The sequence below is a fragment of the Corvus brachyrhynchos genome, unplaced genomic scaffold (genome assembly GCF_000691975.1).
Source record: "Corvus brachyrhynchos isolate BGI_N302 unplaced genomic scaffold, ASM69197v1 scaffold80, whole genome shotgun sequence".
NCBI classification, from domain to species: Eukaryota; Metazoa; Chordata; class Aves; order Passeriformes; family Corvidae; genus Corvus; species Corvus brachyrhynchos.
The window spans coordinates 7,090,504-7,117,884 of NW_008236769.1; the positions used below are offsets into that span (position 1 = coordinate 7,090,504).

Here is a 27,381-nt window from a genome sequence, read left to right on the forward strand (position 1 = left end):
TCTTGATCTGGGATGGGAGCTGGACTTTCCACATCGCAGGTGGGTGGCTGTGACAAACCAGTAGTGTTGTTTTTTCTTCTGGTAGCTCTGCTCCAGCTTGTAGCTTTCTTCACAGCTCTTTCAAAGAGTTTCATGTTCTCCAGAGGATTAAGTGTGGTTTTATGTTTGATAAAGGGATTTTAAATGAATGTACTAATGGATATGTGCACACATGTATTTATTGCAAAATATTTCCATCACAGAGGTATGAAAAAATGCATAAAATACATAGGTATGCTATATACCCCCCTCCATTGAAAAAAGGATCACATTTACAATCAGTGCATGGAGACAATAGTATGTTTAGTTAATTATCATACCAGTCCAGGAAAAGCAAGGAGAATGAACACATCACAAGGAAGAACAGGATCCATACTCTAAATCCAGCATTGTTTTTGATGGCCTGTGAGGAAAAGGTTATCCCTGTTACCATCACCAGTAAACACACAGTTTCAACAAGGGCAACCCAGAATGCCTGTTAGTGGCATCACCCTTCCCTCCCACAAGAGAAACAACAAAATTTCCCCTTAATTTCAGGTGACTACAGGTCAGGTTGGCTGTACCGCTTTAGATTTATCACACTGAAGTCACACTCAAAATCTTAAAATTGGACATTTGGAAAAAAATAAAAACCATTAAATTCCCAAGATCCCATGCAATCAAACATTAGGAATTATATCAGAAAGTACATGCTTCAAAGTTAGTTTTAAATTCCAAAAGTGAAATTCCATGATTAAAAGTAATCAGGCCTTCATCTTTCTAATAAAGATCTGACTTAAACAAATGAAAAAACAACAAAAGCAAACAAACAAATTCCTGACAACTCTGGAGATGACTCAGTCACTTCTTTCAGTCTGACAGCAAGTATTTTTCTTGGATTTTCCTTTCCAAACCTGAGACCAGCAAGGGACCTGTTTTTTGATCTCATTTTTCAGACTTACATACGGAAGTTTTTTTTCTTATGTGATACAAGTATTAATGTGAGTAACAAAGCTTTTTATTTTAGCACCATTTGCTACTGTTTCTCAGGATGGTTTAGGAAAGTTCATTCTACCTACAAATGTGAGAAGTGATGCAAAATACAGCTTCAGTTCTTGTCATGTTTGGTGCACTTTTCAGGAGAGCAAAGCAGTGGATAACTCATCCTTGAGATACCTTTTCTGTGTGCTTTCACAAGGGAGAAAGAAGTGAGCCATTTACTCAGTAGCCTAATTTAGAACTTAGTTTTTATTGAAATCTCAGTTCTCAAAAGAAAACATCCTTTCCTTCTAATTAGTAAAAAAGGGGAAGAGATTTGTTTACTAAGAGCATGCAAGAAGTGTTCAGAGTGGTAAAGAGTCTCTTCTGCTAACACTTGGCATCTAACTCCAGTTTCAACCATTTCAGCACTCTCTTTTATTGGTAGTCTGCAATTTCTGCCACCCCCCACCCTTCTTTTTTTTTAAAAAACTTCACAGGTGCTTAAATGCCAGCCAGGTGACCTTCATGTTTAAAAGACTGCTGAGGCCAGGTAGATTTGTGCAGCCCTGTGTAGCTCTTCAGATCATGGTTAGCAAGTGTGAACTATTGAGAAGCTCAGCTACCTTGTACAGTTTTCCCAAAGCCCTGTCCTGACACCCCAGTGCCCACTGTACTGGCCCCATGGGTGAGCTCACACATGCTGTTTAAAGCCACACCTGGAAAAAACTGAAAGTTAAGAGAAACAAGTGAGTTTAAAACACAACTTCAAGATATTACCTCTCTTATGTCTTCATTGCCTTCTTTTATATTCTCTGTTGCACCCACAACTAATTGATGGATATTGTCAATATCAGTTTCCTGTTTAAATAAGAAATAAAATTGAGAAATAGTAATGAATGTTAGGAAATAAACTCTTCCATAGACTTGGGGAACAAGCAGACTCAAAAGTAAAATAAAATCTGGTATTACATCTTTGTATCATTGATACAAAGGCATAGAGTAATACAAAGGCATAGAGTAATACAATTAAGTTGTAATTTCTTTATCTGTGGTTTTACAAATCTGAATGGAGACCACCAAGATCAGTAGGAAGCCTCCCATTTATCTAGAGTTAAATCTAACCTGTCTGATTTTTCCCAGCTCTTTTGGAAGAGGTGCCACCATTTTCAGAAAGGATCCTGTTAACACATTTAACAGCACACCAGTTCTGAGGCAGAGGGAGGATTCTAACACATATGGCTCATTTTCTATTCCTGCTACATGCTAGTAAGTAACAACGTGAATACCTTGATTTTGAATTTGAAAAACAAAAATATTCTCCGTCACATTTGCATCAGATTCATTAATCTTATGTTCAAAAGTTGGCGACCAAGACCAAACTACCCCCATGAAAATCCTCAAGCTGTATTTGCTGCTGTAGTATTAAGTTATACTAACCTGTTGCAAGACTTTCTCAGTGAATATCTCTTGTAATCTGGAGATTTCCACCACTTTTCCTTCAATTTGTCTTGGCAAAGAACAGAAATACTCCATTAAAAACTACTGCAAACATGTCTTGCTGCTGCACATTCAGACTCTCAGCCAGTAAGTGGCTGCTCAGGAGGCCACTGTTTGTCAGTTGTCTGTGAGGCAGCAGTAGCCTGGGACTAGGGCTCAGACAGTTCCTGGTTGGAAGACAACCAGCCCACAGTGAAGCCCTGGGAAAGGCACCCCCAGAAGTGCTCAGTGAGCAGCTCTCACTGCCAGGGTTTCACCTGTCTCCCTTCTTTCATTTCATATAACAAAATCCACGGTGGGCCCTAAGCAGTTGATTTTGACACACCCTTTTTATATGCTACTCTGGCTTATGCAGTTCACCTTGCCTAGGATTGAAATACAGAAGTCAGTTTCTAGCTTGAGTAGTGTTCTTCGGGTGTTTACACAGCTGGGGAGAGTGAGTTGCACCATTGCCTGTCTCTGCATGGGGTCAGCAATGGCACCTCCCCTACTGCCATCTGGATATCCAGTGGACAACAGGATAAAATGGAAAATTTAGTATTTTAAAACTTGGAAGAGGGAGGATGTAAACCTTCCAGACTTAACCAGTGCTATTCCAGATAGTTTGTGTCCCTCAGAACCATTCTTTACAAGGTGGGACAGCACGCAGCTCCTTTCCTGGGCGCTGGTGTTTTGTCCCAGCTCCTCCCACACCACTGCAGTGGGTGTGGGCAGGTGTCCTGCAGCCAGTGCCCTGCACACAGGTGCTGACTGGGGCATGGGACCGGCATGGGCCACTGTCTGTCAAGTAACAGAAAATTGTACCTGACTTCATCGAAGAGATTGTTCATTTCACCAATAAGTCTCTGGTTCTCCTGTTCAAACTGGAAAAAGGGAAGAAGGAAATGACACATGAAATATTTAGGTTCAATTTCATAGAAGTAAATCGGAAATGACAGGTATGTGTTTGAAGAAGGGTAACAGTGAATCTCACAGAAAAAGGTTTAGTCTTCTGGTATGGGCAATTTCTGTCATAAAGAATGAAGAAAAATGTTTTATTTCTTTTAATATCCAGATTTCTTTTTGTACTAGAGGCTCACTGTCTACTGGTAAGAACAGCCTCCTCTCCTGGGTTAAAGGATTTCACTGAGTCTAAGAGGGGGGTTACGGGGCACTGTCACCTTCACTGTGGGGCAGAGGTCTCAGGAAAGGTGCCCAGCCCCGTGAATTGAAGGGGAACAGAGAGCAACACACTGCACAGTTTCCATGAGGTCCCATTGATTTCCACTCCAAAGATCCAATGGTTTTGTCAAATAAAGTAATACCAGTGTTGTAATACATTCAAGTGTCATTGTAACTGCTGTCTGTAGCAACACCACCCACAGAACAGAGCATTTTTGAACATATAATTGCTTAAAATACCATGATATTTACTTCACAGCAGCAGATGGCTAAAGGTGCTTCATCACTGCACTGCTTTACATTCATGACCATTTTATGTCTGGTTCTGGTGGAGCCACCTCACAACAAAGCCAAGGAACAGAGCAATGAAATAGAGCCATGAGATCTAGCACTGGGATCACTGGTTGGTCCTTGAGTGACTATGTGGGGCCACCAAGCAGCAATTGTTTTTTCTGACTTCTGTAAGGATAAGTATGTCTGTACAAATATTCAACATTAGAAATTCCCAAATTTGCTGCCTTAGTAAGACTGAGATGATAACTAATTGAGAAGACAAATTTTCAGTAAAGAAACAGTGAATGACTTTAATCCTTTACAAATAGCACAAATCCACTTGAGAAAGTATTCTTTAAAAAGTCCCTTTGATATTTAAAAGCTTCCACTGGCACAGATTGCCTTTTAAACTGCTAAATGATCTTTGCAACTTGAAATCATGGCTGATGGAGCACTTGCACAGACAGCAGCTAAGATATGCTAAAACAGTCAATTGAACAAAGGGTTTGGGCACTGAAGACATCATATACCAGTGTGCCACAAAGGGATTTCCATGATGGGAACATAAAACCAAGCTCTAGTGATCAGTACAGCTCAGCGATTTCTGGCTTATTGAAGTAGCCTCTTTTATGACAGTGAAATATTCTGTTATCAAAGCATGGCATAAAGTGACAAACTGCTTAATATATAAAATCCAATGCATAAAAGAAATAATCACCACTCCTTTTTGTTATCCCATGAGAGAAGTCATTAGATGTGCTGTTCCTGAATTTAAGACAAGACCAGCCAACCAAAAAAAGATAAAGTCAGAGAAAAGTAGGTATTTTCATGACTCCAAACGGCAGAGTCAGATTTTTCCCACTCAATGCAACCACAAGACATCTGCTCATCATCAGTAACTGTAAAAACTGTTAATATACCTGTATTCAGAGTTATAAACTGAAATCTATTGTGCATATCATGCAATAGCCTGCAAACATTTGAACAACATCAAGCTCTCTCCTGAAGGTAAAATACTGATAGGAATTGCTGCTGTAGCAATGATAGGGCTTTAATTCATTATTTTATCTACATGAAGGATCATAAAACCATGATTGAGATTTGTTAAGTATGATTTGACACAAACCATCCCAATTTAAAACCAACACAACAGTTTACAGACTGCAGTCTACCCTTTTCATAGAATTGCTTAGGATGGAAAAGATATTACACATCAAGATAACCATTAACCCAAGGCCAGCACTAAACCATGTCCCTAAGTGCCATGTCTACATGTCTTTTAAATACCACCAGGGATGGTGACTCCACCACTGCCATGAGCAGTATGTTCCAAAGCTTGACAACCCTTTTGGAGAGGAGATTTTTCCTATGATCCTAGGCCTACAAAACACAACCTGCATTTAGCTTTCAGTCAGAAGGCCCTGTCAGAGCCATCATCTCCAACTCTTGTTTCCCCATTTCTCTGGAAGCTGACAGCAAGGGGCCTAACAGTATTGTGCCTAAAGGGAGGAGAATGAAAATATGTAAAGAATTCTCTTTTAAAAGCAAACAGAAAGCAGGAGTAAGCCTCTAGATTTTAGACTGGCATTGAAGAACAATATGAGAGCATACAGAGCAGCCTCTGAAGAACATTTTCTCTTTAGCAAGCCATACCATAATTATGTGCAACTTACTCATCTGTGACTGGAAGAATGATGTGTGCTGTGTCTGGGAACACCTCGAATCACTGCCAAGGAAGCTTCACAAACTCATACTGCTGCAGCCCTTTGCCTCAGTAAAGCTCACTGTTCTGAAATCTGCACAGCTACTGATTGAAATCAGTTTTTCTTTCTCTATATAAACCCAAGGCAGTGTGTGCCAATGTAGAAAGATTTTCTAAGACTTCTGAGCTGTGGTCAAAATGATGAATTTTAGGAATTTCAAAAAATCTGACAAGCTGTCAGCAATCATACCTATATCAAAAATGTTCTATTTTATCTGTTCAACTGTAAGCAGAATTGGATCAAACAATCTCTAAACATGCTGATAGCAGGTAAATGCAAAAGTGTTAAAATTCATTAAATTCTGTTGTGATAGCTTGTAGCTATTCCTTCTAGGAAACCAATCTGATCTTGATAATAAAAAAAATATGAAGTATAACTTCACAGTAATAGTTAAATAATACTACTATTTGTGTTCTAGAAACTGCCCAAGAAAAAAGGGCAAACAATTTATTTTCAGAAGTTTCATAATGACTCTTTGGATGTTGCCTTGACTTCTATTGTTTCCTGACTAAACAAAGCAATCAGTAATTGTAGTGTTAAAAAACAATTTTAATTTCAATTGTTGAAAAATAGTTTTTATTAATTTCATGTCTCCATGTAAACATTTTGTAACATGTTTAAATATTAGCTGCTATGAGAAGAACCAGGAAGTCACAAGCAAAAGGGGTATCTTCTTATGGCATTATTCTGCATAAAATGTTTAAAATTAATTTAGGTGAATCTCTATTTTTTTTTACCACACATGACTACAGCAGAAAATACAATAAAATGGCCAATTAGGCACAAGGTAAACATACCATTTGTATTTCTTCAGGCGACAGCTCGTCTTCACCTTTGCCGTCCCCCCACAATCCAAGGTTACCTTGGGCATCAGGCAGATTCCTGTCTGTAAAAGAGCCACCAAACACTTGAGACACGGAATAGTACAGAGCACTGAATAGTAAAGTCAAAATAATTTTTCATCCATGTTAGACTGCTGGTGAAATTGTTCTATCTCCTTTGTCAATTACTGAGATTCACCCTGTACTTACAGCACAAAATTACACCAGTAACTTTTAAGTCCAAACTGGGCCAAAAGTCTATGTGTAGGTTTAATTTTGTGAACTAAAGGGAGTTGCATTAACATACTGACAGACAAGGATGTAAAACAACTCATAATGCACTAACAAATTGTTTGGGCACAAAATGCTGTAGCAGTTGTCTTTTAACAGATGAAAACACACAATTTTCAAAATGACAGTCTATATGCAAAGTATTATCTTCCACTGAGACTTGACAGAACACCAGCTCCTCCTTTCAAAAACTAAAATCTCAAAGATGTTTTGAGCAAAGCTCACAGACAAATTTGCTTTTGTCATGCTGTTCAAACTTCCTATTACAGTGCAAATCCCACACCACACTGTGGAAGGGGTCTTCCTGCATATAACAGGAATCAGCTCCAACCCCACAAATTAATCATAACACATCAAAGCTGCTTCATTCATTTCAGTAGTATTTTCCCTTTGATTAAAGCTACTCATCTGCATAAATCTTTGTATGAGTTGGGCATAAAAGATCTTGAAGGGCTATTTCTGGGATATTCCTTTCTGGAAGATTTAATTTTAGGCTTAATTATATACTTCTGATTATAGAGGAAGAAGTTAGAATGGGGAAGAAAATAATCTGTTCTACAGGAATCTACTGTTTCTGAAGCTGTTCTAGCATGAGTGTTTAAAAACCTTCTAAGACTGCAGCCTTGAGAGAGCCTCTTCTCCCCACTGGCTGTAACATTCTTACAAAACCCAAGAGAGATTTGTACCACCCCACAATGGATCAACACTCAACCTCTTTGATGTATCAGATGCAGGCTGCAAATTAAAACACAGAAAGATTTAGTTTTTACTTTTTCATACATTTCAGGCTTCCTATTTATCCCAGTCAAATTTTTTAGCCATTTATGTGTATTTTAATTTCTTTTGTTATAACTTCCTAGACATATTTTTTTTTCAACTGCTTAAGCAGCAGTGATGCATCATCATTCAGAGACTGACTTATCTTGGGAAGCCTCTGAAAGGAGTAGTCCTATTTATAAACACATTTATGAAAAGAGATATAAGGAGAAGTTTTCCCTTTTATCCTTCATGATAGTATTTGTGCAAACTCTTGAAAACATTAATATTGTGAAAGGTCTCCTTTATAAATGTTTTTTTTTGGCTTCCCAACAACCAAACCAGAATGCGTAAACAGTGACAATGTTACAAATGAGGGATGTGGATAAGGAATATAATAAGTTTTAAAAAAAAACCCAAACCTCAAGATAGATCAGTTCTTTCTTATGAGTAATAAAATATAAACCCAAGAATATCTTTAAAGATTGTTTAGAAGGCATACAACTATTTTTTTCATCGGGTATTATCAATATTTCAAGTCTATTCTACAGAAACACAAAATTTACTTTTTAAACAATGTATTTACATTATATCAAAATTATAATAAATAGTTTATTGTATTCAAACAAAATAAGATAATTCATTTATGGAGAAAAAAAAAAAAGAAAAAATATCCTATTTTATCCCAGAGGAACCAATTAGTTTCAGGCCCTGCCAGCACTGTTAAAACAGCATCTGCATCCAGTGTGATTGCTAATAAGCAAATATACTTAGGACAAGAGGTAAGCAAGAAATACGTATCTCCCCAGGGTTCCTCCTGTCACTGTGGTACGTTCTGGGCTTTCTGCAGCTTTCACGGAGCTGACATTAATGCTTTTCTGCAATTCAGCCAGCAAAAGCCAAACTACATTTCTATCTCAGAAAGAGAAGTAGTTAACTCGTGACAGAGATACAAAATAATGATCAAATCCTCTGAACCTTTTTCCATGCTGAAAGGAGACAGCTGCTAAGCTTGTGGACCAGTTCAAAAGCTACTCATTATTTACATTTATTTCCATAAACTAAATGTCAAATTTGTAATATGCAAATAAATACTGCCAGTATATAAAAGCACTCTCCAGAGAGGCTATTTTCCTACCATGAGATATGTCCACTATAATTCTAAGGTAAACAGGTGCTTTGCCTCAAAACAAAAGTAATATCCTTTTGCTTTGGTTTCTGCCAAAAAACCAGACAAAACCCAAGTTGTGCTTCAGCACATTTAGTAGCACATTCAGCTGTTCATCATAATGTTCAAATTAAGGACAACACCACAAGCTGCTCTCAAAACTATCTTTACAGATGAGATTTAACCCAAGGGACTCAGGCATGCTGCTGATGGCTAATTCATAAAAACAAATTATCACCATTCTCTAAACCACCAACATCCTGAGGATAAAACAGCTTATTTCAAAAACATTTCTCCAGTTTCTTAAAAATTTGAAAAGTTACTTGGAAAAAAAATATAAATCAAAGGCTGTAAGACTTAAAACTGAGCTTCTTGTTTCCTAGTCATCTTGTTCATGCTATTTTCACACTTCAACAACCACCTACCAGCGAAGTCACAAGGCTGATTCCTATAAGCAGCAGCAACCAGCACTTATCCTTATGTGAGGAATTGCAGGCTGTGTGCATTTGCGTACTGTTCCAGACAGATGTATTGATGATATACAAGTTCCATAGTTTTCTCAAAGTCTAGTCAGCTAACCCCTCTGTAAGTACTGCAGTAGCACCACTTGTGTGGCAGGACCCCTACTTTCTCATAAAAATTAAAGCAAAAACTCATAAAAGTGAAAACTGGAGTAATCAAAATTAACATGCAACAAATTAGCTGTATTTCTATTTACTGCAGTGGTTTGCTGTGTCCAAGGCAACCAAAGAACAGTATTTTCCATGGTGTGGCACAGATTTTTGGAGCTAAAAATTGTAATGACACTATGTGGTGGTAGTGCATGCTTCCAGAGATTGCAGGGACATTTGGTAACAAGGAAAGAGCACAGGGCAATGAAGATGCTACTATGCTGCTGCTTCTCCAGTGACACCAGCTCACAGCTGCAAGACAGTGATAACAGGTTAAGGTGAAACTCATTCTATGTGCCTGTCTGCTGCATCACTTATGACACACTATAAAAAGGTAGTAAGCACTAGAAACGGCACATAATCAAAACCTGTACTTCTTACAATAAATTCAGTGTTGGGGGAAAAAAAAAGGCACACTGATAGGGCTGCAGAAGTACAAACTGGTTAGGTAGATAAGCAAAGCCATTATCAGAAAATGAAGCTGTTCACACACTGTGAGGTAATTCAGTATTTGAGGCTCCATCCAGAAGTGGAGCACCCACTTCATATGAATCCACCCTCCGTATGGCCCTGGCATCACCAAACACAGGAACTTCACTCTTTTAATAAAAATCACTAAAGAAACAACAACTGTTTATCAGAATAATATAGCCAACCATTGCATTTGTTCTATCCTGATGAAGTATTATACCAATATAATGTAATTAGAAGGAAAAAAATTCCTGCTGTAAATCACAGGGTACCTTGGTCTCCTCTAGACAGCACAAGTGGGAGAACTCAAACCAGAGAAAGCAACTCCAGAATCACAGAAACAAGATTTCTCTTTAGGTATGAAACCTGAAATTCTCTGCATTGTGGTGGTACTCCAAAAGGCACTCTGCTCCAAAGCTCTGCCAGCGTACACATCCTAGGACAGGCTGAAATTGCGAAGAGAATTGAAATGGTTTCTATCCCTCAGCCTGAGAAGCAGGCAACCAAGCAATGACAACCAATGTTCACAAATCCTGTCAAGATCTGCACCATCTGAAATGACCCCAGGGTCAGAGATTCTGCTTTGGACTTCTGGCTATCTCCTGCCCACTGAAAGATGAGATCCAATCCTCCCAGCAGGGAAACTCAATGCCCTCAGGAAGAAAGCCCCAAAACTACTGGATCTGGCAAGCCAATAACCTCCTCTCTGTGAGGCTATTCTACCTTTGAGTTCCTACTGTAGAAGTGTCCAACTCAAGGTCTCTGTGCTTAAAAACTACAGAATGTTCCCAAGAGTCATTGACCTACTTTCTCATTCTTTTCATTCAGTTAAAGCAATATGGGAAAACCAGACAAATTTCAGAAAATATGACATTGAAAAAAATAAATAAAAAGGAAAGAGTTCATGTAGAGTTTATCAAGAAGATGAGGAATTCAACAAAGCATAATACTTGTTTATCTGACATTTAAGACATTGCTTCCTCAGTCTCACAATATGCTTCACAGAAGCCTGATCAGCTCAAGGAAGATGAAAATGGAAAACGTGCCAGTCACAGCAACTGGCCCTTCTAAAGTGAAGGAAGTACTATTGACTGGACAGGTCTTGCCACTTAAATTAACTACATTTTATTCTTACCTTTGCTTTCCTCAACAGAAAGTTTTTCTTCAGAATCATCTAAAGGACTCTGTGAAGATTTTTCAGGGGAAAGAGGTGATTTGGACACATTGCTCTGCTCAGGTTCAAGTTTGGACCTAGAAGTACAAGAGCCTATGATTTAACTGATACTACACAGATGTATTTTACTAAAATGAGAACAATCACAGATTACGAAATTCAGTACTTTAACTCTTGCAAACTTCTCATTAAAGATTTTCCAGTAAAGATACAAAATGTACTTAGCAACTGTTACTCAAATATTGTTACAGAGGCAAAGAAGCAGGAATCGTATTCCTGGACAAAATGCACCACATGCTCAGAGTTGAGGAGAATATTGAAGGCTATAGCATATTTTCATGCTACAGCATAAAAATACTTTATTAAACTTCCTTTCAAAAATCCAGTGTATTAAATTTTATTTTTAAAAAAAGCCAACATTTTGGTCATACTGAAAAATTTTTAGTACCAATGGCCAAGCACTATTTCTTTATTTTTTTCAAATAATTATGATAATTTTACTTTATATTTTCAATTATCATAAAGGAAATACAATAGAATTAGCTTTTTTATACTACTTCTAAGTCCCTATTACATACTTTTAATACAATGGCAATGCAAAACATGAGAAGCTTATTTAGTGATTATATATTAAGTACTTGTCAAGTATGTTTCAGTGTGGCATTAAAAATGTTGAAAATTAGTGGCAATGTATTTTTTTCCTGTAAATTTCTGTGGTTTATTTTTGTCTACAATGAATTCTGTAACTGCTACATAGCAAGCAGTTAAATTTTAGTAATGCTGTTGGAGAAACTAAAGAACCAAAAAATCAAAAAGCAATAGGTGGAATCACCTGCTGTGCCACCTTTATCACTTCCTACCCTCTCAAATATAATCAAGAGTTAATCTCATTATGATTTGCACCTCTCCCCTGTGCCTAACAGAAGGTGTTGCTTTTTGTGTTCCTTCTTTGCATTGTGTCTAAATTCTAAACCATAATTAGGAAATTCTGTGAAAAATAGAATGTAATGCAAGTGTCATCTCTGAGTGATTGCTATTTAACAAGAAAAACCAGTAGCAGGGAACTTTTTTTAGTTATAAAACCTCTACAAGTACTGGGCTTTTGGAAATTTTACAGAGAAGAACTTCTTCTCTCCTCTCCTTTCTCTCAAATTTGCCTAATAATAAGAAAAAAATACTTATCTACATACCTGTGCAGTTCAAATAATGGTTTTAATACTAATAAAACACCAATTCCCCAGGTAACAAAAATATCAGCTTGATTTGAATGATTGCATATATAATTCACAAAAACTTCTAATGGAAAAAGAAGTTTAAAACTGAAATTAAATATAATCTTGAATACCAATAAACATTAAAATTGAAAATCACAACCAAGTACCTTTACAGAAAAAAATGCTTGTGTTTCTATTTCTCAGCTTTTCTTTCTGCGAAACTAGTCCACCCAGAACTTTTTAATCAAAAAATGTGAGTGAATACATAAAGGCAACTTCTGTAAGAAAATTGTAACACTCAGGCAATTTGTTGAAGAGTTTAGGGTAGTTATTGATATAAAAGGAAACATTTCTACGGCAAACTTTTCAGTATTGTCTGACATGCATATATTTTAAATTGACTAAACTGCAGGAAAGAAGAGCTGCACTACGATTAATTTATTTCTAAAGAAACATATTCCTTTATTGTTTGTTGTCCTTACTTTGCACAGTATGGGAATACAGGAAACTTTCAATTTAAAATGAACAAAGTGTCTGGGATGCATTGTTTAAAGAATGCCTAGTTCTTTTAAGAGAAGGAACATGTTCTTATCACATAAAGCACCTGCTGAAATCCTCGGGGAAATTACAAATCAACTATACTATTTTTCTTTAAGTCATAATAAAGACTGGGTTATGTCCTGTGATTTACTTAAATTGAATTTGAATTTAAATGACTATTTAGCCATTACATCACATCTGCAATGCAAACAGACTCCACCTGGTTAACATCTGTTTTCTAGTTCTTACATCCATAGAGGCTTAGAGGGACCCTCCAATATTGCATAAAAAGAATGTATCTTCCAGGTTAATTCTTAATGCCTTACTGCTCTTTAGTTAAGTGGTACTCTAACTTCTGAAATAATGCATCAAATTGAGATTTTTTCTGAATGTGGGATTTCACATGGAAACAGTAACATAAGAGTACAACAGAAGAGCTAGTATTCATTAGCCACTGCTATGACTGCAGGAACAATGCTATCTTTCTTTGAAGCTCTTTCACATTAAGAATACCAATAAGATTCTGTATTTCTATACATGAAAAATATCACACCGTTTATTTCTGTATGGTTTTTTTCTGAAAAGTTATAGGAGCTACAAAAACACCAACGCCTTACTTTTCACTCATTGCTTCTCACCAAATTTCAGAAGTGGTTTGGGGTATTTTGTTTTCTTGGTTTCGGCTTGTACTACTATTTATGTCTCATGAGGATATATGTGAGTGAATCTAATTGTGCTTAATCATGCTGAATGATTCTGAATAACATATACTTATGTATTTTTGAAAATATCTCTCCAGGTTCAATGTAACTGTAGCTGGTCAAGCCAAACAACAAACTGATAAACCAGCATCAAGTCTTGGAAAAGTGCTCAAGAATTTATTTATGTGCATATTCAAGAACTATATATTTTTATATTAAAATATAGATAATGGACCTTGAGGTTACTATTCAAATAATGCAGAGTGAGAAGACATGGAAAGCCAAGTATTAAATAAATTGCAAACCTGCTCATTTTCCCTATCAATCTCCTAATTGGGAGTATGCAGGAAAAGAAAATGAAGAAATACAGGGTTTGAAACTTGACTGAAAAAGAAATCCCACCAGACCAAAAAGGCATCAAGCACATCACCTTTAATGTCTCTGAGACATTTTCAGCTCTACATTAGCAGCCTTAACAAATGCCACTATAAGAAGTGGAAGCTCTTGTTTCAGTTCAGAAGTTACATTCTAGTTTTTTATTTTCATCATGTTTCTGCTTGCCATGAACACCTGCCATCTCAAGTAGTATTTATTAACAACACAGTCACTTGCTTTAGCAGAAAGATAGGACCTTTAAAAAAAAGGCAAAAAAAATTTTTTTGGTGAATTTGTAGAAGTCGAATAGGTTTAATTAACCCACATTTTACTGATTTGGTGCTTTTATACCTAAATGAGAAGTACAACACTGTAATGGCAGCCATTTTCAGATTTAACTTTACATGCCCAAAGTGTAAGGAACCCTGTAATGCACCTGCTGACAGCAGAAGTTGCTCATCCAATCACAAATTTCTATTAAAACAATCTCCTTAGAATCTAAACATGGACAATAGTTTTGCTGAATGTCCTACAAGTAAAAGCCACATTTTAACTATTTTTTGACACTACTCACAATCTCTTCTTATCTATCACTCGCTTAACTCGGATGGCTCTTTGTTCAGAATACAGCTTGCACACTCCTGTTCAAGACAGCAGTAAACAAAATTTCAGGTTAGAAGAGAAAGATTCCTTTCTTGGAAAATGCAATAATCTGATTTTAACTATTCAATAAATACTAAGTACTTTTTAAGTATTCTTCAATGAAGTCCAAGACAGCTGTTCTGTGCTCCTTTACCTGAGCAGACTGGACACCCTTGTGTGCTGAAATAAAAGAGAAAGATACAAGACAATCTTTTAACTTTTCACTGAATTCCACAGCTGTTTGCACTTTCAGTTGATATGCAAGTTATATCCAAAAGCCTACTCACATTTTATACACGTTACATATTAGTATTTCTTTCAAACATAGCTATATTTAAATTAGATTCTCTAAAACAGCAAGTCATTACAAGAAACCAAAAACTGAAAATAACTAGTATCCTATAGTATTTTTATATATGCCAGAGAGTTCTACTATGTCAATTAAATTCTAAACAGGAATAGGTGTCACCTAGCTAAGCACAGCAAAACAGATCTAGAGATTTAACTAGCTTAAATTATTGAACTTTTTCAAATTCTCTGGTGTATAGACTATGTGGATATATTTGGGATTTATTGTGTCAAACATCCTTTTAATTAAATATATTGTTATTTCTCATTTTTATACGATGTAGTTCTCATGCATGACTGATTCTGTTCAGTGATTCTGAATAATGCTACAACTATGTTTAGATGGCATTTCAAAGCTGATGAAAATCTTTCATGTATTGATTAAATACAGAGATGCAGCAAGTCAACTTGAAAATGGCAACACAGAAATTCTCTCTCTATGACTTTCACAAGATAGTGTAGCAAAGGTATGAACCTATATTCAAGCTGCCAAAAATGCTTTTAATTTACCAGGACACTGTTAAAGTTATTTAATTATCTCAAACTTGAAAGTATTAAACCTGTAATACCTTACAGGTAGACAAGCTAGAAAAAGACAATCACCAAATTTAGAAAGCTTTGGTTTAGGCCTCTGTGCCACAGTGCTGAATTACTACTCAAGCAGTAAATATTTAAGACTTTTTTTTCACTTGTTAACTGGTGTATTTGAACAAATAAATAAAATTCGATGCTCTGGCTTCTCTTTCCACTATCATTAAAGAAAATGAATTACAGTACTAATCAGCCAACGGGATTACACATGCAAACAAAAAGGCAGTAAGACTTCACCAATATCTTTCCTAAAGCATTTCAGATTCACCATGTAATACTCAGCATTACCTTAGCCTTTATCAAGAACTAAGGAAAAACATGTAAGAGCTGCTTAGTTTACCTTCTGTTCTGAGCTGATGAATGGCATCAGCACACGTTCTCATAAACACCTGGGCATCTTGATCTATCTGGTCACGCTCTGTATCCGTCATCCTCACATACTCAGACATAATATGGCTGAGAAACAAGACAAACTTGTCACTTAAAAAATCCCCAGTATAAAATCCACAAGTACACACCTCAGACCTTCTTCTGACTCACCATCTTTGCAAAAACTTTTCTGCAACACTCATTTTCACAGAAAAAGTAATAAAAAGTACAGTAACTACCACTGATAAAAATGCCACTCCTATAAAGCTGGGAGGCTTTTTTTTAGAACACTTTTAGTAGTAAAGTATGTAAAAAAAAAAAAAAAGCAGTATCTCCTATCATCTTGAACATAATCTAATATGGAACAGATAAGCAGAAATCAGAAAATATATCATTGCCCTCGGTACTTATTGCAATGAAGTGTCCTAAAAACGCAAAACCAATTAAGATAAAGGAATAGCTCAAATACAGAAAGAAGTACAAAAAAAAGGGAACTTATTTTACTTAAATATGTTTTCATTATCCTGAAGACAGTGTTTCATTTTTAAAGTAGCTGTACTATGAAATCTGTGAATTTAAACTAGAGGAAGAATAATGGAAAATAACGCACAATTTTAATATCAAATTGACTGCAATATTTATTAAAACCTGTTCCCATTGTTTATTTTAAATTATACATTATGCATTTAGTATTTTCTAATGTTATTAATGTATCTTTTTGTTGCTAAATCAATAAAAATGAAGGCCTGTCCTTAAAATATTAACTCACTGTAGGTAACCACCAGAAGCATACTGTATAAATGTATTTAACAGTGTTTCCACAGTCAGAGGTGACAGGATGATAAAACTCTGCTACAGGGGGAAAAAAAAAAAAAGGCAAAAAAACCCTCATCATCTTGGGTTTCCTGATGATGCAGTGATCACAGCCTATTATATCTGCTTTTTAAAAAAGGAAAGAAAACCTTACTTCATACCTACATTTGAAATTATTATTTTTATATGTGAAAATTCCCTCATGTGTAATGCAACTACAAAACACAGTAATACAAGTAAAAAGAGAGTATCTTCAATATTTAGCCTGATATCCTTAGAGATCTCTTACACACTTCACTGCAATAATGCCAAAGCTCCCCTGTGTCTGCAGCAAACCCAGCCACAGAAAAAAAATCACACAACCCCATCTCATCAACTCATCCTATACAAACCCTGCATCATCACTGTACTGCAAGCATGGGTCCAGATCTCCTCCACAAAGCTTTAAGATATAATACTCTAAAGTCTTTGAGTATTATATCAAAATCTCTTCATTCCCATCCCATATTACTGGTTTTACATAAAAAAATCAGCACATGGTTCATCTGGCTTGAAAATTAGTCTCTGCTTATTGGTCAGCTAGTACACAAGCACAGATTAGTAAGTAATTAGAAGAATTATTAGAAGTAATACTCTGTATTTTACATGTTTGTTTCCAAAACTGCCATGTATTTGACACCTAAATATCAAGGCTTTTTTCTCCCTCTGGTTAAAACTATTCTAAATGTCATAAAATTATTTTTTATTCCTTACAGAAAACCAGCCATATATAGTGTTTCCATTTATCTTTGAGTACCTGAATTGTTCTCCTTTGTTCAGGACAGACAGGTTTCATGAATTTGTGGCAAAATCCCTATCCCAGCTGTAATCAGTGTTTTTCTAAGCTGTAACTCTAAATCACACTTTCTGAGAAAGTAGCTTCTGAATGATGAAAGATTTGAAATTGCCTGATTTTAGAAATATCTGATAAGAGGGGATTTCCCCAACTTGGCTGAGATGACATATTGTCAGTTACAAATGCAACACAAGATAATTCATATTGTTAAATACATTGGGGCAGACCTCTCCACTACTCCCTCTACACAGCTTGTATAAGTATTTTTGTTGCTAGTCTGTCGGATAAGCAAGTTCAAGCCAGGAAATGCATTCCTACATCCATCTCCACACAGGCCAAGACAGAAGGGGACCATTAAGATCGTCTGGTATGGCGTAATTCATAATATCCTTCAGTGAGCTCAGCCTAGAGAGTTACTTGAGCATGTTGGGACACACAGATTCAGGTGGGAAATAAGAGTGGAGTCACAGCTGCATGATGGCTCCTTGATGAAGAAAAAACTCCACTCTTCTATTTCAGATTACGATAATAAATTCTGGCTGGTCTGCTACTGACCAGGATATAAAGTTCTTGTCTTTATATGTCTAGGTTCTTGTAATCTTCCCGGCTTTGTGGTATTTGCAGAGTTCTACACTTTCCATGCACTTTTCAACACAAGAGGGTAAAATAAAGATTACAAAATGCAAACCAGAATTTTCTTTTCAATCAGACTTAGAAATAAATATGAAAAACTTGCCTCAGGCACACTTCACTTTTTACTAACAGTTTAACTAGTGGCAGTGTAGTGGTACAGTGAGGATAATTGCAACAGCTTCTTAACACTGGGAAGCAAGTTGTTCAGTTACTTTTCCTAGTTGCTTATAGAAAAACAGGGTAGATCAAATTCTTAAATAGGAGTTTCACAGCTTCAAAGCTAGTAAAATGCAGCTTAATCCAGTAAACAAGAAATAGAATACTTTTCCTTTTGTAACTGCTTACAGCTTAAATAGAGTCTGGTATCAGTGCTTTTGAACATGAGCTGGTCGAGCCACTCAGAGGGAAGGATACCTGAAACCCAAACTCCTTGGGAAGGCAAGAATGGAGTCATACAATCACATCCCATTATGTCAAAACACATATGGCATCCACTAGTACTAACAGGGTACTGAAGTCCCCACTGCACTCCCCAGTAAATCTGCACATGGAGATTATACTGAAAATCCATTTAATCACCATCCTCTACCGGAATAGGAACCGTTCATTAAAATAAAACAGGCCAAAGAAAACCAAAACCACATAAAAACATCAAACAAAAACCAACAGAACAAAAAAAATTCAGCTGTGTCTTGTATGTCAGAGATACAGATGCATGCTCAGAAGTGCAATGGCAGTATCACAGCAGTGGACTGATCCACCACTAGATCAAGAAAGGCCAAGCAAATCAGGTTTTTCAGAAGCAATCAGAAAAAGTAGCCAAGACATGCACAGATGAAGGAAGAAAGAAGGAAAAGAAATTCCTCTGGATTTTCATCCTTGTCAATATGAGAAAACTTCATAAGAAACTTGGGCTGGAAGGCAACTTGGTTTATCTGTGATTTTTAACAGTGGGTAAAGAGTACAATGAAGACAGTGACCATCAAGTAGGCAGACTTTATTAGTCTAGAAAAATAAGTAGGTTAAATTGCAGAGAAAATGCAGACCTAAAAAGAAACAGAAAAGAATTTGGATGAACTAGTAGTTTTCACATAGAAATTACATTATGTTAATTTGCAACTCTGCCCTTGATGAAAAGGAAGAGTAGGCAATACAGTGAGAGATCAACTGATCATTGTAGAGCTCAAACAGAAAGATCAGAATAGAAAGTGCAAATTAGTTCTGGTTTCTACTGACAAGTCTAAAGGAATACAGCATGCAGGGACACACTCAGAAAAGGGTCAACTGCAGGGTGAGACAACTGGGAAGGGATGCCAGTGACAACAAGAGATTGCTCTGCAAACATTACTATAAGAAACAACAAAGAATGTGGTCTTGGCTTGTTACTCAGCAAAGAAGTAAAATTATATGCAGAGTATGAATTAATTCTAGATGTTTATTGCTTTGTTTTCTTTTTGCATTAACTTTCATCATTAACATCACTTAAAAGCTGCAGTTACTATTCCTTTTAGCTTACTGCTTCTAAATCATCTGGGTCACATTTAATACCTCTGACATTTTAAAAAGATCATAATTCTTTGTTGATATTATCATCAACAATAGCAACTGTCAGCTAATGTATTAGTTAACAGGCCGCTGAGTGAATAGGGTATGAGGGAGAGAGCTATGTGACCCAGGTCATAGCACAAGTGTACCTGAAGGTGCAGTGGCTCCTGGGACAAAGCTGAAGGTAAATCTGACGAAGTATATACCCCTCCTATCTGTGTAACAAAGCTGTGCTCTTGAACAGAACTAACCAACTTCCAAAAAAGCCCAGGGCGCATGCACATTCATACAGTGTGCAGAGACAGGAGACCAAGCCCTGAAATAAGATGGGAAATGCATCAAATGACAGGATGTATCCTCACTGCCAAGAACTAGGAGAGAATAAGCAAATGACAGATTGATAAAAAGACTATCTTTGAAAATAGGGTTAAAGGGACAAAAAAAAAAGCAGAGGACTTGTAGACCACTCAGCCTAGAAAAATACAGAAATAAATAAGTAATATTTAAGCACTTAGGAAAGACCAAAAAGATTACCAGTAGCCAAGATGTACCAGTAGTATGTCATAGGCAGTGTAATTTACTGCTGGGATGCAGTAACAGGTCTTATGGATGGATGACAAACAATCACAGCTACATTTTAGTGTGACTTTTCTTACCATCTCATGCAACATTCTCACAAGCTACCAGTGAATAGATGAGTTAGAAGAAATATGAATGTGAAAAAGCAAAGTTGAACTTGGGGGTAGCTATACACCAAAACAGAAGGAAACACTGAGTTGTGCTCCACAGGATTTTGTCCCGAATCTGATGCCATTTAATACTTTCATTAACAACTCAGCAGAATGGAGTATATACTTACTAAACTTTCAGAGGCATAAAGTTAAGCAAATTAAAACTGTATCAGGAGAACAAGACTTCAATTCAAAACAACACTGCCTGGAGAAATGACATGAAGAATTTTAATAAGGAATGGTCAGAAGCTCTTTGCTGCAGCAAGAACAATTATCTGAACCCACAGAGAATGGGGAACAAGTGATTAGGCAACAGTTCTTCAGAAAGTCATTTGGGATCATACTGGATCATAAACCAAACACAACAACAACATGTTGTTGCATAAAAAGTCATCATTACAATGAGATTCATTATTCTAGTAACATGGATATGGAAACAGGAAAAAGCAGAGTGAGAATACGAAATCTCCACTGAAAGAAATATTTAAAAGCAAGCAAAACACTAATCATTCTCTTTTCGGGTGTTTCAGCCATGCTCCTTCCAGCCTAACCTTTCTATGGTCCTATTTTGCTGGCAAAGTGCAAGGAAACAAAGCTGATGTTAAATCAGCTCTTAGAATTAGTAATTCTGCTGGTGCATAAAATATCTTCTGCGTACTAATCCAATGAAGATTACAAATCACAAAGAAAAATTTCATTTTCCTCCAGCAGTGTATTACAAAAGAGAGAGAAGCAATAAGCAGAAATAAATGAGTTGTAAAATAATAGAGATTTGCCCAACTTACCACCTGCACATACTGCCTTGCAAACCCACACAGAAACACTCCCCATGTGTTAAGTTAACATATGTGTATGTATAAACTTGGTGGCAAATACAGGAGTCACATTCTTCCCTTTGGGCATCTAGTGTATTGTAAATTGATTGATTTCTTACTTAACAAAGTTTTGTGCATTTTCACTAACTGCCTTCTTCCATCCAAATGCTGTCTGACATAAATTCAAGCTAAAAGATTGTCACTCAAATGACAAAACATTCCACAACTTTTACACAGTTGTTTTAATTCTGTGTGGAAGCTTCAGGTACTAGAATAGGCAATACAAGCATACCTAAATTGGTATTCTCAGGTTTTTTTAATATTGCTCAGAAATTTCAGAGTGCTACTATGAAAAATTACTATTTCTGAAATGTGATATATGAATTCAGTGCAAAAGAAGAAGATAAATAATTTGACAATAATTCCCTGAAGAACACAAAAATACACTGCTCCAGGAAGAAAGTCTTTACAGATCATCTACATGTTTTACAACCTCAATATAAAAAAGCAAGCCTTGCTTCCTGTAAAAATGTGAGTCAAGACAAGAATGCAGCCTGGCATTGTATAGGAGTCAGTAAAACACTATTTTTAGAGTTCTTTAACAGCTACTTCTTTTATTGCTAAATACAAGGAAACACTCTCCACAAAACGCTGTGTAAGCATTCAATGATTTTCTGTTAAGTGGCAAATGATGTAACTGATTTATTGCCTTGAGATAGAGAAATGCTTAAGATAGATAAATGCTAGGGCAGGAGGCATAATTACCGGGTTCCAACATTATTTTTTAAGACAGAAAGATAATTTGTAAATAATTTTTTCAAGGTATATTAATTTGCAATTAACAACAAATGTTCAAACACTTAATTGCACAGAAGGACCACAGAAGCATGTAACGAAGATACATCAAAAGCCACCCATGCAGCTTTCTGGTGGAACAAGTGACATTTCTATTCAGAAGTCACCTAAACTACACTGATCAACTGCACAAGTACCTCTGCAGTTGCAAAACACACTTAACTAGATGTCTAATATTCCCAGATGGAAAGCTCTCCTCTCAAATATTTTTCTTTAAGTATGAGGTGTTCTGTGATCAGAATCTAGAACTCTCTCAATTCATTTCCAATGTCTCATTAAAACAGTAGCAATAATGACTGGTCTTTAAACTGCTTAAACCTTGAAAGAGCCTTCAGAGAAACTGATGGCAGTGAAAGAATCCCAAGAGGATCATTTCAAATTCCCAAGTGTTAGGGTACTACAGCTAGTTCCTTGAACTATACTTCACACAAACATATGAACTGTCTTGATGGCTCAGTGATCAAAAGCATGAAGGAGCTGATGATGAAAAGCAAAGGTGCAAGTTGTTCACAGATGAGACATCAGACAAGTTACCAAAGACTGAAGACAGGATCTCTCCTAGCAGTGTAAAAAGCAGCACAGCAACACATTACAGCAAATGGACTGAGAGGAATAATACAGAATGTATAGCAGCCACTTCACTAAAAATGGGACCTCATCTGAAATCCTCATCCGAAAGCAGTTATTGTTTAATAAGAAAAAATCTAAAAGTACCCACATCTTGTTAACAATTTCAGGACTCAAGTCCCTGCCCTCTCCTTTCCAGAAACAGTGATAAACTTGTGTGCACTGGTTTCACTTGGGATAGGGTTAATTTTCTTCCCAGCATCAAGTACAGGGTTGTGTTTTTGTTTTTGTGTTGGAAACAATGCTGGTAACTCAGGGATGTTTTTGTTATTGCTGGGCAGTGCTTACACACAGCCAATGCCTTTCCTGCTCTGCATCCCACCCCACCAGTGAGGAGGCTGCGGGTGCACAAGGCACTGGGAGGGGACACATCCAGGACAGCTCACCACAGAGATATCCCAGATCATATGGCATCATGCTCAGCATATACAGCTGGGGAAAGAAAAGAGGAAGGGTGGAAATATTTGGCATTTGTCTTTCCAATTCACTGTTACATGTGATGGAGCCCTGCTTTCCTGGGGATGGCTGAACACCTGCCCACCCATGGTGAATGAATTCCTTGCTTTGCTTTGCTTGTGCGCGTGGCTTTTTCTTTCCCTATTAAACTGCCTTTATCTCAAACCATGAGTTTTCCCACTTTTACTCTTCTGATTCTCTCCCCCATCCCAGTGAGTGAGCAGCTCTGTAGGCCTGAGCTGCCAGCTGGGGTTAAACCATGACCAAAAATTCCTTATCACAATAGGCAAAAACCCTACATGTAAGAGAAAGGAAATAAATCCTAAGAAAGAGGAGAAGATAAAGGTGCAGTGGCCTGTAAGCCAGCAAGCTTAGATCACTACACCGAGAATGTCATGTGTTTTGCCACTTTCATATTTTGTAGGTAATAGTCATAATCAAGAAGAAAGAAGGTGAATAAGCAATTACTAATTCAATTTAGGTATTTCAGTTAAATAGCTAAAGTTTGATAAAATAGGTCAGGGCCTTGGTTTCAAATAACCCTTATTTCAACTGACTTTCTCATTGCTAAAAATTTTCCTCTAAAAATGAATTAAAGACATACCCTCTGTAGCAGGATATTTCATGTATGCCAAAAATAAAAACTCCATTATTAAATAATTCATAGTCTTCAAAGGTAAGGTCAAAGAAGCAATCAAGAACCTGGATGCAGTGCATGATGAAGAAATTTTAAAAGGCATACAATAATACAACTGGTTAACTCAAAAGCTCAATTTCACCAACACATTGTGCTATACTTGGGAAAACCAACAGCAGGACTGACAAAATACACAGTAGTAATTTTGTTCACGAAATTTGACATCTCCTACATAAATTTCAGAACAGCCTTTTAGTATTAAATTGTTCAAAAACTGTCCCCATTACTTGAGTATTAAAGAGTTATTAAAACTGCTGTCTTGAGTGAGTGAGGCATTTGCTAAGACTGTAAGACTGACAGCATGGATGCTATGATGCTCTTTGCATCCATGAAGTAGAACAGCACAGGTAATCTATATGGAATTTGACATTTTTATGTCAAACATAAACAATTTAATTTTGACTATTAAAGACAGAATCAACTGCAATCTCAGATGAGATCTGCTGGATTATTTTATGGTTTAATAAAGGAAATGACACTTCTTTCCTCTCCTTAATGAAGACCTGGGTGGCGGGAGAGGAAGGTGGAAAGCACTGAGAATTACCATAATAATGTTGCAACAGCGTTTACAAAAAGAACATTAAAAACTTCTAGAAATCAAAATAACCAGGACACATTTTTACTCTAACCACTTCCATTTTATGTACACTACTGTTAATAAAATACAAACACTACCCAAAATTTAACCACCACTGACTGCTCTTACTGGAATTATTTGCAGTTTCTCCACCTCTGCATGTATACGAAGTTTTCACACAGTACACTCAGTTATGCCAGTATTAAACTGCTGGCTCCACCTAGTGTTGTTCATGCCCAGTGCCAACAGGCATTGAAAGCAGAGAGCCAGGCATCACACGGAGCTGTGCACTACTTCTGCTTCCTCCTTGGAAAAGCATCTCCCATCCACCTCACACAGAACTGTGCACACCCCAAGCAGCATTTTCACCAGCACTGACCATGAATACGGCCTCTCACTTATAAATAAGCCATCTTCCTTTGTTCATTTCGATGCCTTGAGAGGCCACCTAAAACCAGACGCTAGACAAGAAAAAGGGAATAAAGGTAGGTATTTATTTGAAGGGCATTCAAAGGTACCCCCTGGGGAGCCAGAGGCTACTTCCAAGATGGACAACAGGTCACAAGTTCTTCACACTTTTATAAGTTTGGTTTATTTGTATATCAGGGTTAATTCTCCAATTAAAGCTTCAGTTAATGATGTAGTTTCCCCAAGCTTGCCCCCCTCCCTTTAGAGGCTTTGGTTTACATTTTGGGCCTAGGATGGTCTGGGTGTCCTTGAAGAGCAGGCCTGGAGAGGCTTTGTTATGTCTACCTAGCACGAGAGAGCAGAAGTTAACAGGCTCCAAGAAACTTCAGAGTTACCCACTGAGCAGTACAGGATTTGAAAAATACTCAAGTTAAAACCAAAGGCATCAGTTTCATTTTCAAAACAACAAAATACACCTTTTAAACTCTTGTGGAGACAGAAAAGAGTGCCAGAAGTCTTCTGGTAACTTACACAGAATGCACCTCGATTCCTCTGATGAGGCAGTATTGCTGTTACTGTGACAGACCCTTTCAGGCCTAGAAGTTGTTTTTCAGGAAAATAGTTCCTCCAATACGGACTGACCCTAAGGAATAGCAGATGGCTCATCTATTCTTTTGGTCTTTTCCATAAGGAAAAAGGGAAAGGAAATCTGTCTGGATAGAACTGTAAAGTGATATCTATGAAGCTTTCAACCCAAAATGATTTTAGGCTGCATTTTATCTACCTTGATTGAAGCAACAGCTCAGCTTTAGGGCTGGTGGCAGAACTGGAATGCAGACAGGGCTGACTCACTCAGTTTGCATGTAACAGAACTTCTATAAAAAGCAAGTTTTACATTTCTCAGATTCTACAATTATTTGTACACAGTTCACCAAAATACAAGCTGCAGTAACATTTAGATCTAAGGATAACTTGATTTAGTACCTGCAGACCAGAAGATACTATTTTTTTCCTACAAACACCACCTTGTAAATTTGTATATTAATCTTCTAAAAATCCTACTACTAAAGTTACCAACAAGTAGGCAGATACAGTACTTTTGAATGCTTCCTAGTAGCTGAAGAGAATCAAAACTTTCTTCACACAGTAGCTACCTGAGCTGAAGCCTACGGTTTTTGTTACAGAAAAACTAATCTTGTGCTGCTGCCCCCTGACACCACCTCCTCACTGGTGTCCTTCATCTGGAATTCACATTCCAGAGTCTGAAGAGTTTGCATCATTGCCCTCCAGGACCTGCTGATGCTACTGACTGTATACTTTGGGATGACGGGTAGGTTTAGTATGACAGAGTAAAAGGAAAACCTGGATCATCCTGCTGTCTCAGGAACCCCTTCATAAACTTACTCTGCAGGTCCTTAAAAGGTGTGGGACTTTGACTGCCAGGTTATTTTCTGTCAGAACTCACCCCTAAGAGCCAGAGATCATTTTCAAATTCTGAGTCTCATTTTATTCAGGTGCACCATTTTCTTGTGACAGCACTATTCTTCATCTTATAGTGGTTTACAGTAAGCCAATTAATAACAATCTCTGTTTTGATTTTAGTTATTATGCCTATAGGTTTTTAAGCTGTTCACTTTATAAGCATTAAGATAAATAAATAAATAGATAAATCCATTTAAACAGTACACACTTACCTGTAAGCATTAATGTAATCCTTTCTGTGTTGTAGAAGAAAATCTTTCAGCTTTCCAATATGAGAAATCTAAATGAATTGAAATCATAATTAGTTTTCAGATAACTGATTTTGTTTAAAGTTCAGTATTCCACATTTCAAATGTGAATTCATAAAATTTTTTTTCTATAATTAAATAGAATAATAAAATTTACTCTTTTATACTAGAATTTTCACATTTTCCAAGCAGTCAATACATAAAAATTATCTAAAAAAGATCTGTTGTATGAAGGTCCAGCTTTTCTTCCCAAAAAGCATAAACTAAAAAGTAAATATAACTATAATATTAAACATTAAAAATATTAAACAAGGTAACACAAAACATTATCTAAATTGTCAATCCAGAATTTAGTGACTCCAGAATTTAATGTACACTTTGGAAATAAATTCATTTTGGAAGACCACACAAGAAATTTTTAAACTCTTTACTGATAAGACACACATATTCCAGTTCAGCTATCAAAACTTGTATGGCAAAGTACTGACCCTCTCCCTTCTACTTTTGCCATAACACAGTGACCAGTTTGTGCCCAAACTAAAGTAGTATCTCTTCCATCTGATAATCATTAGTAAGTTTTGCCAGATCATACATCCCAATCAAATTTCCATTTCTGAATTTCCACCTTACTCTGGATAACTTTTACTATAAATCACTTTATTTTCTTTTTTAAGAAATCTTTACAAAGATCTTTTGGGAAGCCAAAAAAAGAAAAAAAAATCTCAAACAACTTTTGCAAACTTCAGTCTGATTTAAAAGATTTGGTGTAGCATAAGATGCTGCTTATTTTAGAGAATGGAGGAACTACAAGAAGTGTAGCTTAATTTGCCAGAG

At 36.6% G+C, this 27,381-nt stretch overlaps 1 protein-coding gene across 3 annotated transcripts; it reads right to left on the reverse strand.

Moving 5' to 3' along the window:
* Nucleotides 1–200: 200 nt before the first annotated feature.
* On the reverse strand, nt 201–26,614 carry STX18 (syntaxin 18). Of its 3 annotated transcripts, XM_017727624.1 has the most exons (10): nt 26,512–26,614; nt 15,797–15,912; nt 14,620–14,697; nt 14,450–14,516; nt 11,007–11,122; nt 6,491–6,579; nt 3,301–3,359; nt 2,437–2,506; nt 1,777–1,857; nt 201–442 (listed from the first exon to the last, which is right to left on the reverse strand). In XM_017727624.1, exons 2-10 carry the CDS (start codon nt 15,903–15,905, stop codon nt 347–349), a joined length of 765 nt encoding a protein of 254 aa, XP_017583113.1. In that variant the 5' UTR covers nt 15,906–15,912; nt 26,512–26,614; the 3' UTR covers nt 201–346. The 3 variants fall into 3 exon arrangements, 2 of the variants coding, with proteins under 2 accessions (XP_017583113.1, XP_017583114.1); XR_001859795.1 differs by lacking the exon at nt 2,437–2,506 and having other exon boundaries at nt 356–442; XM_017727625.1 differs by lacking the exons at nt 201–442; nt 2,437–2,506 and having other exon boundaries at nt 1,727–1,857.
* Between the last annotated feature and the right edge of the window lie 767 nt (nt 26,615–27,381).

Excerpts from the sequence above, each read along its gene's own strand:
- STX18 (XM_017727624.1), bottom strand. The coding sequence starts at position 15,905 with ATGTCTGAGTATGTGAGGATGACGGATACAGAGCGTGACCAGATAGAT. Across the intron at positions 14,517-14,619 it reads CATTGAAGAATACTTAAAAA|GAGTGTGCAAGCTGTATTCT; the intron begins GTACTTAGTATT and ends TGTCTTGAACAG. Across the intron at positions 6,580-11,006 it reads TTCTGTTGAGGAAAGCAAAG|ACAGGAATCTGCCTGATGCC; the intron begins GTAAGAATAAAA and ends GCTCTTTTACAG.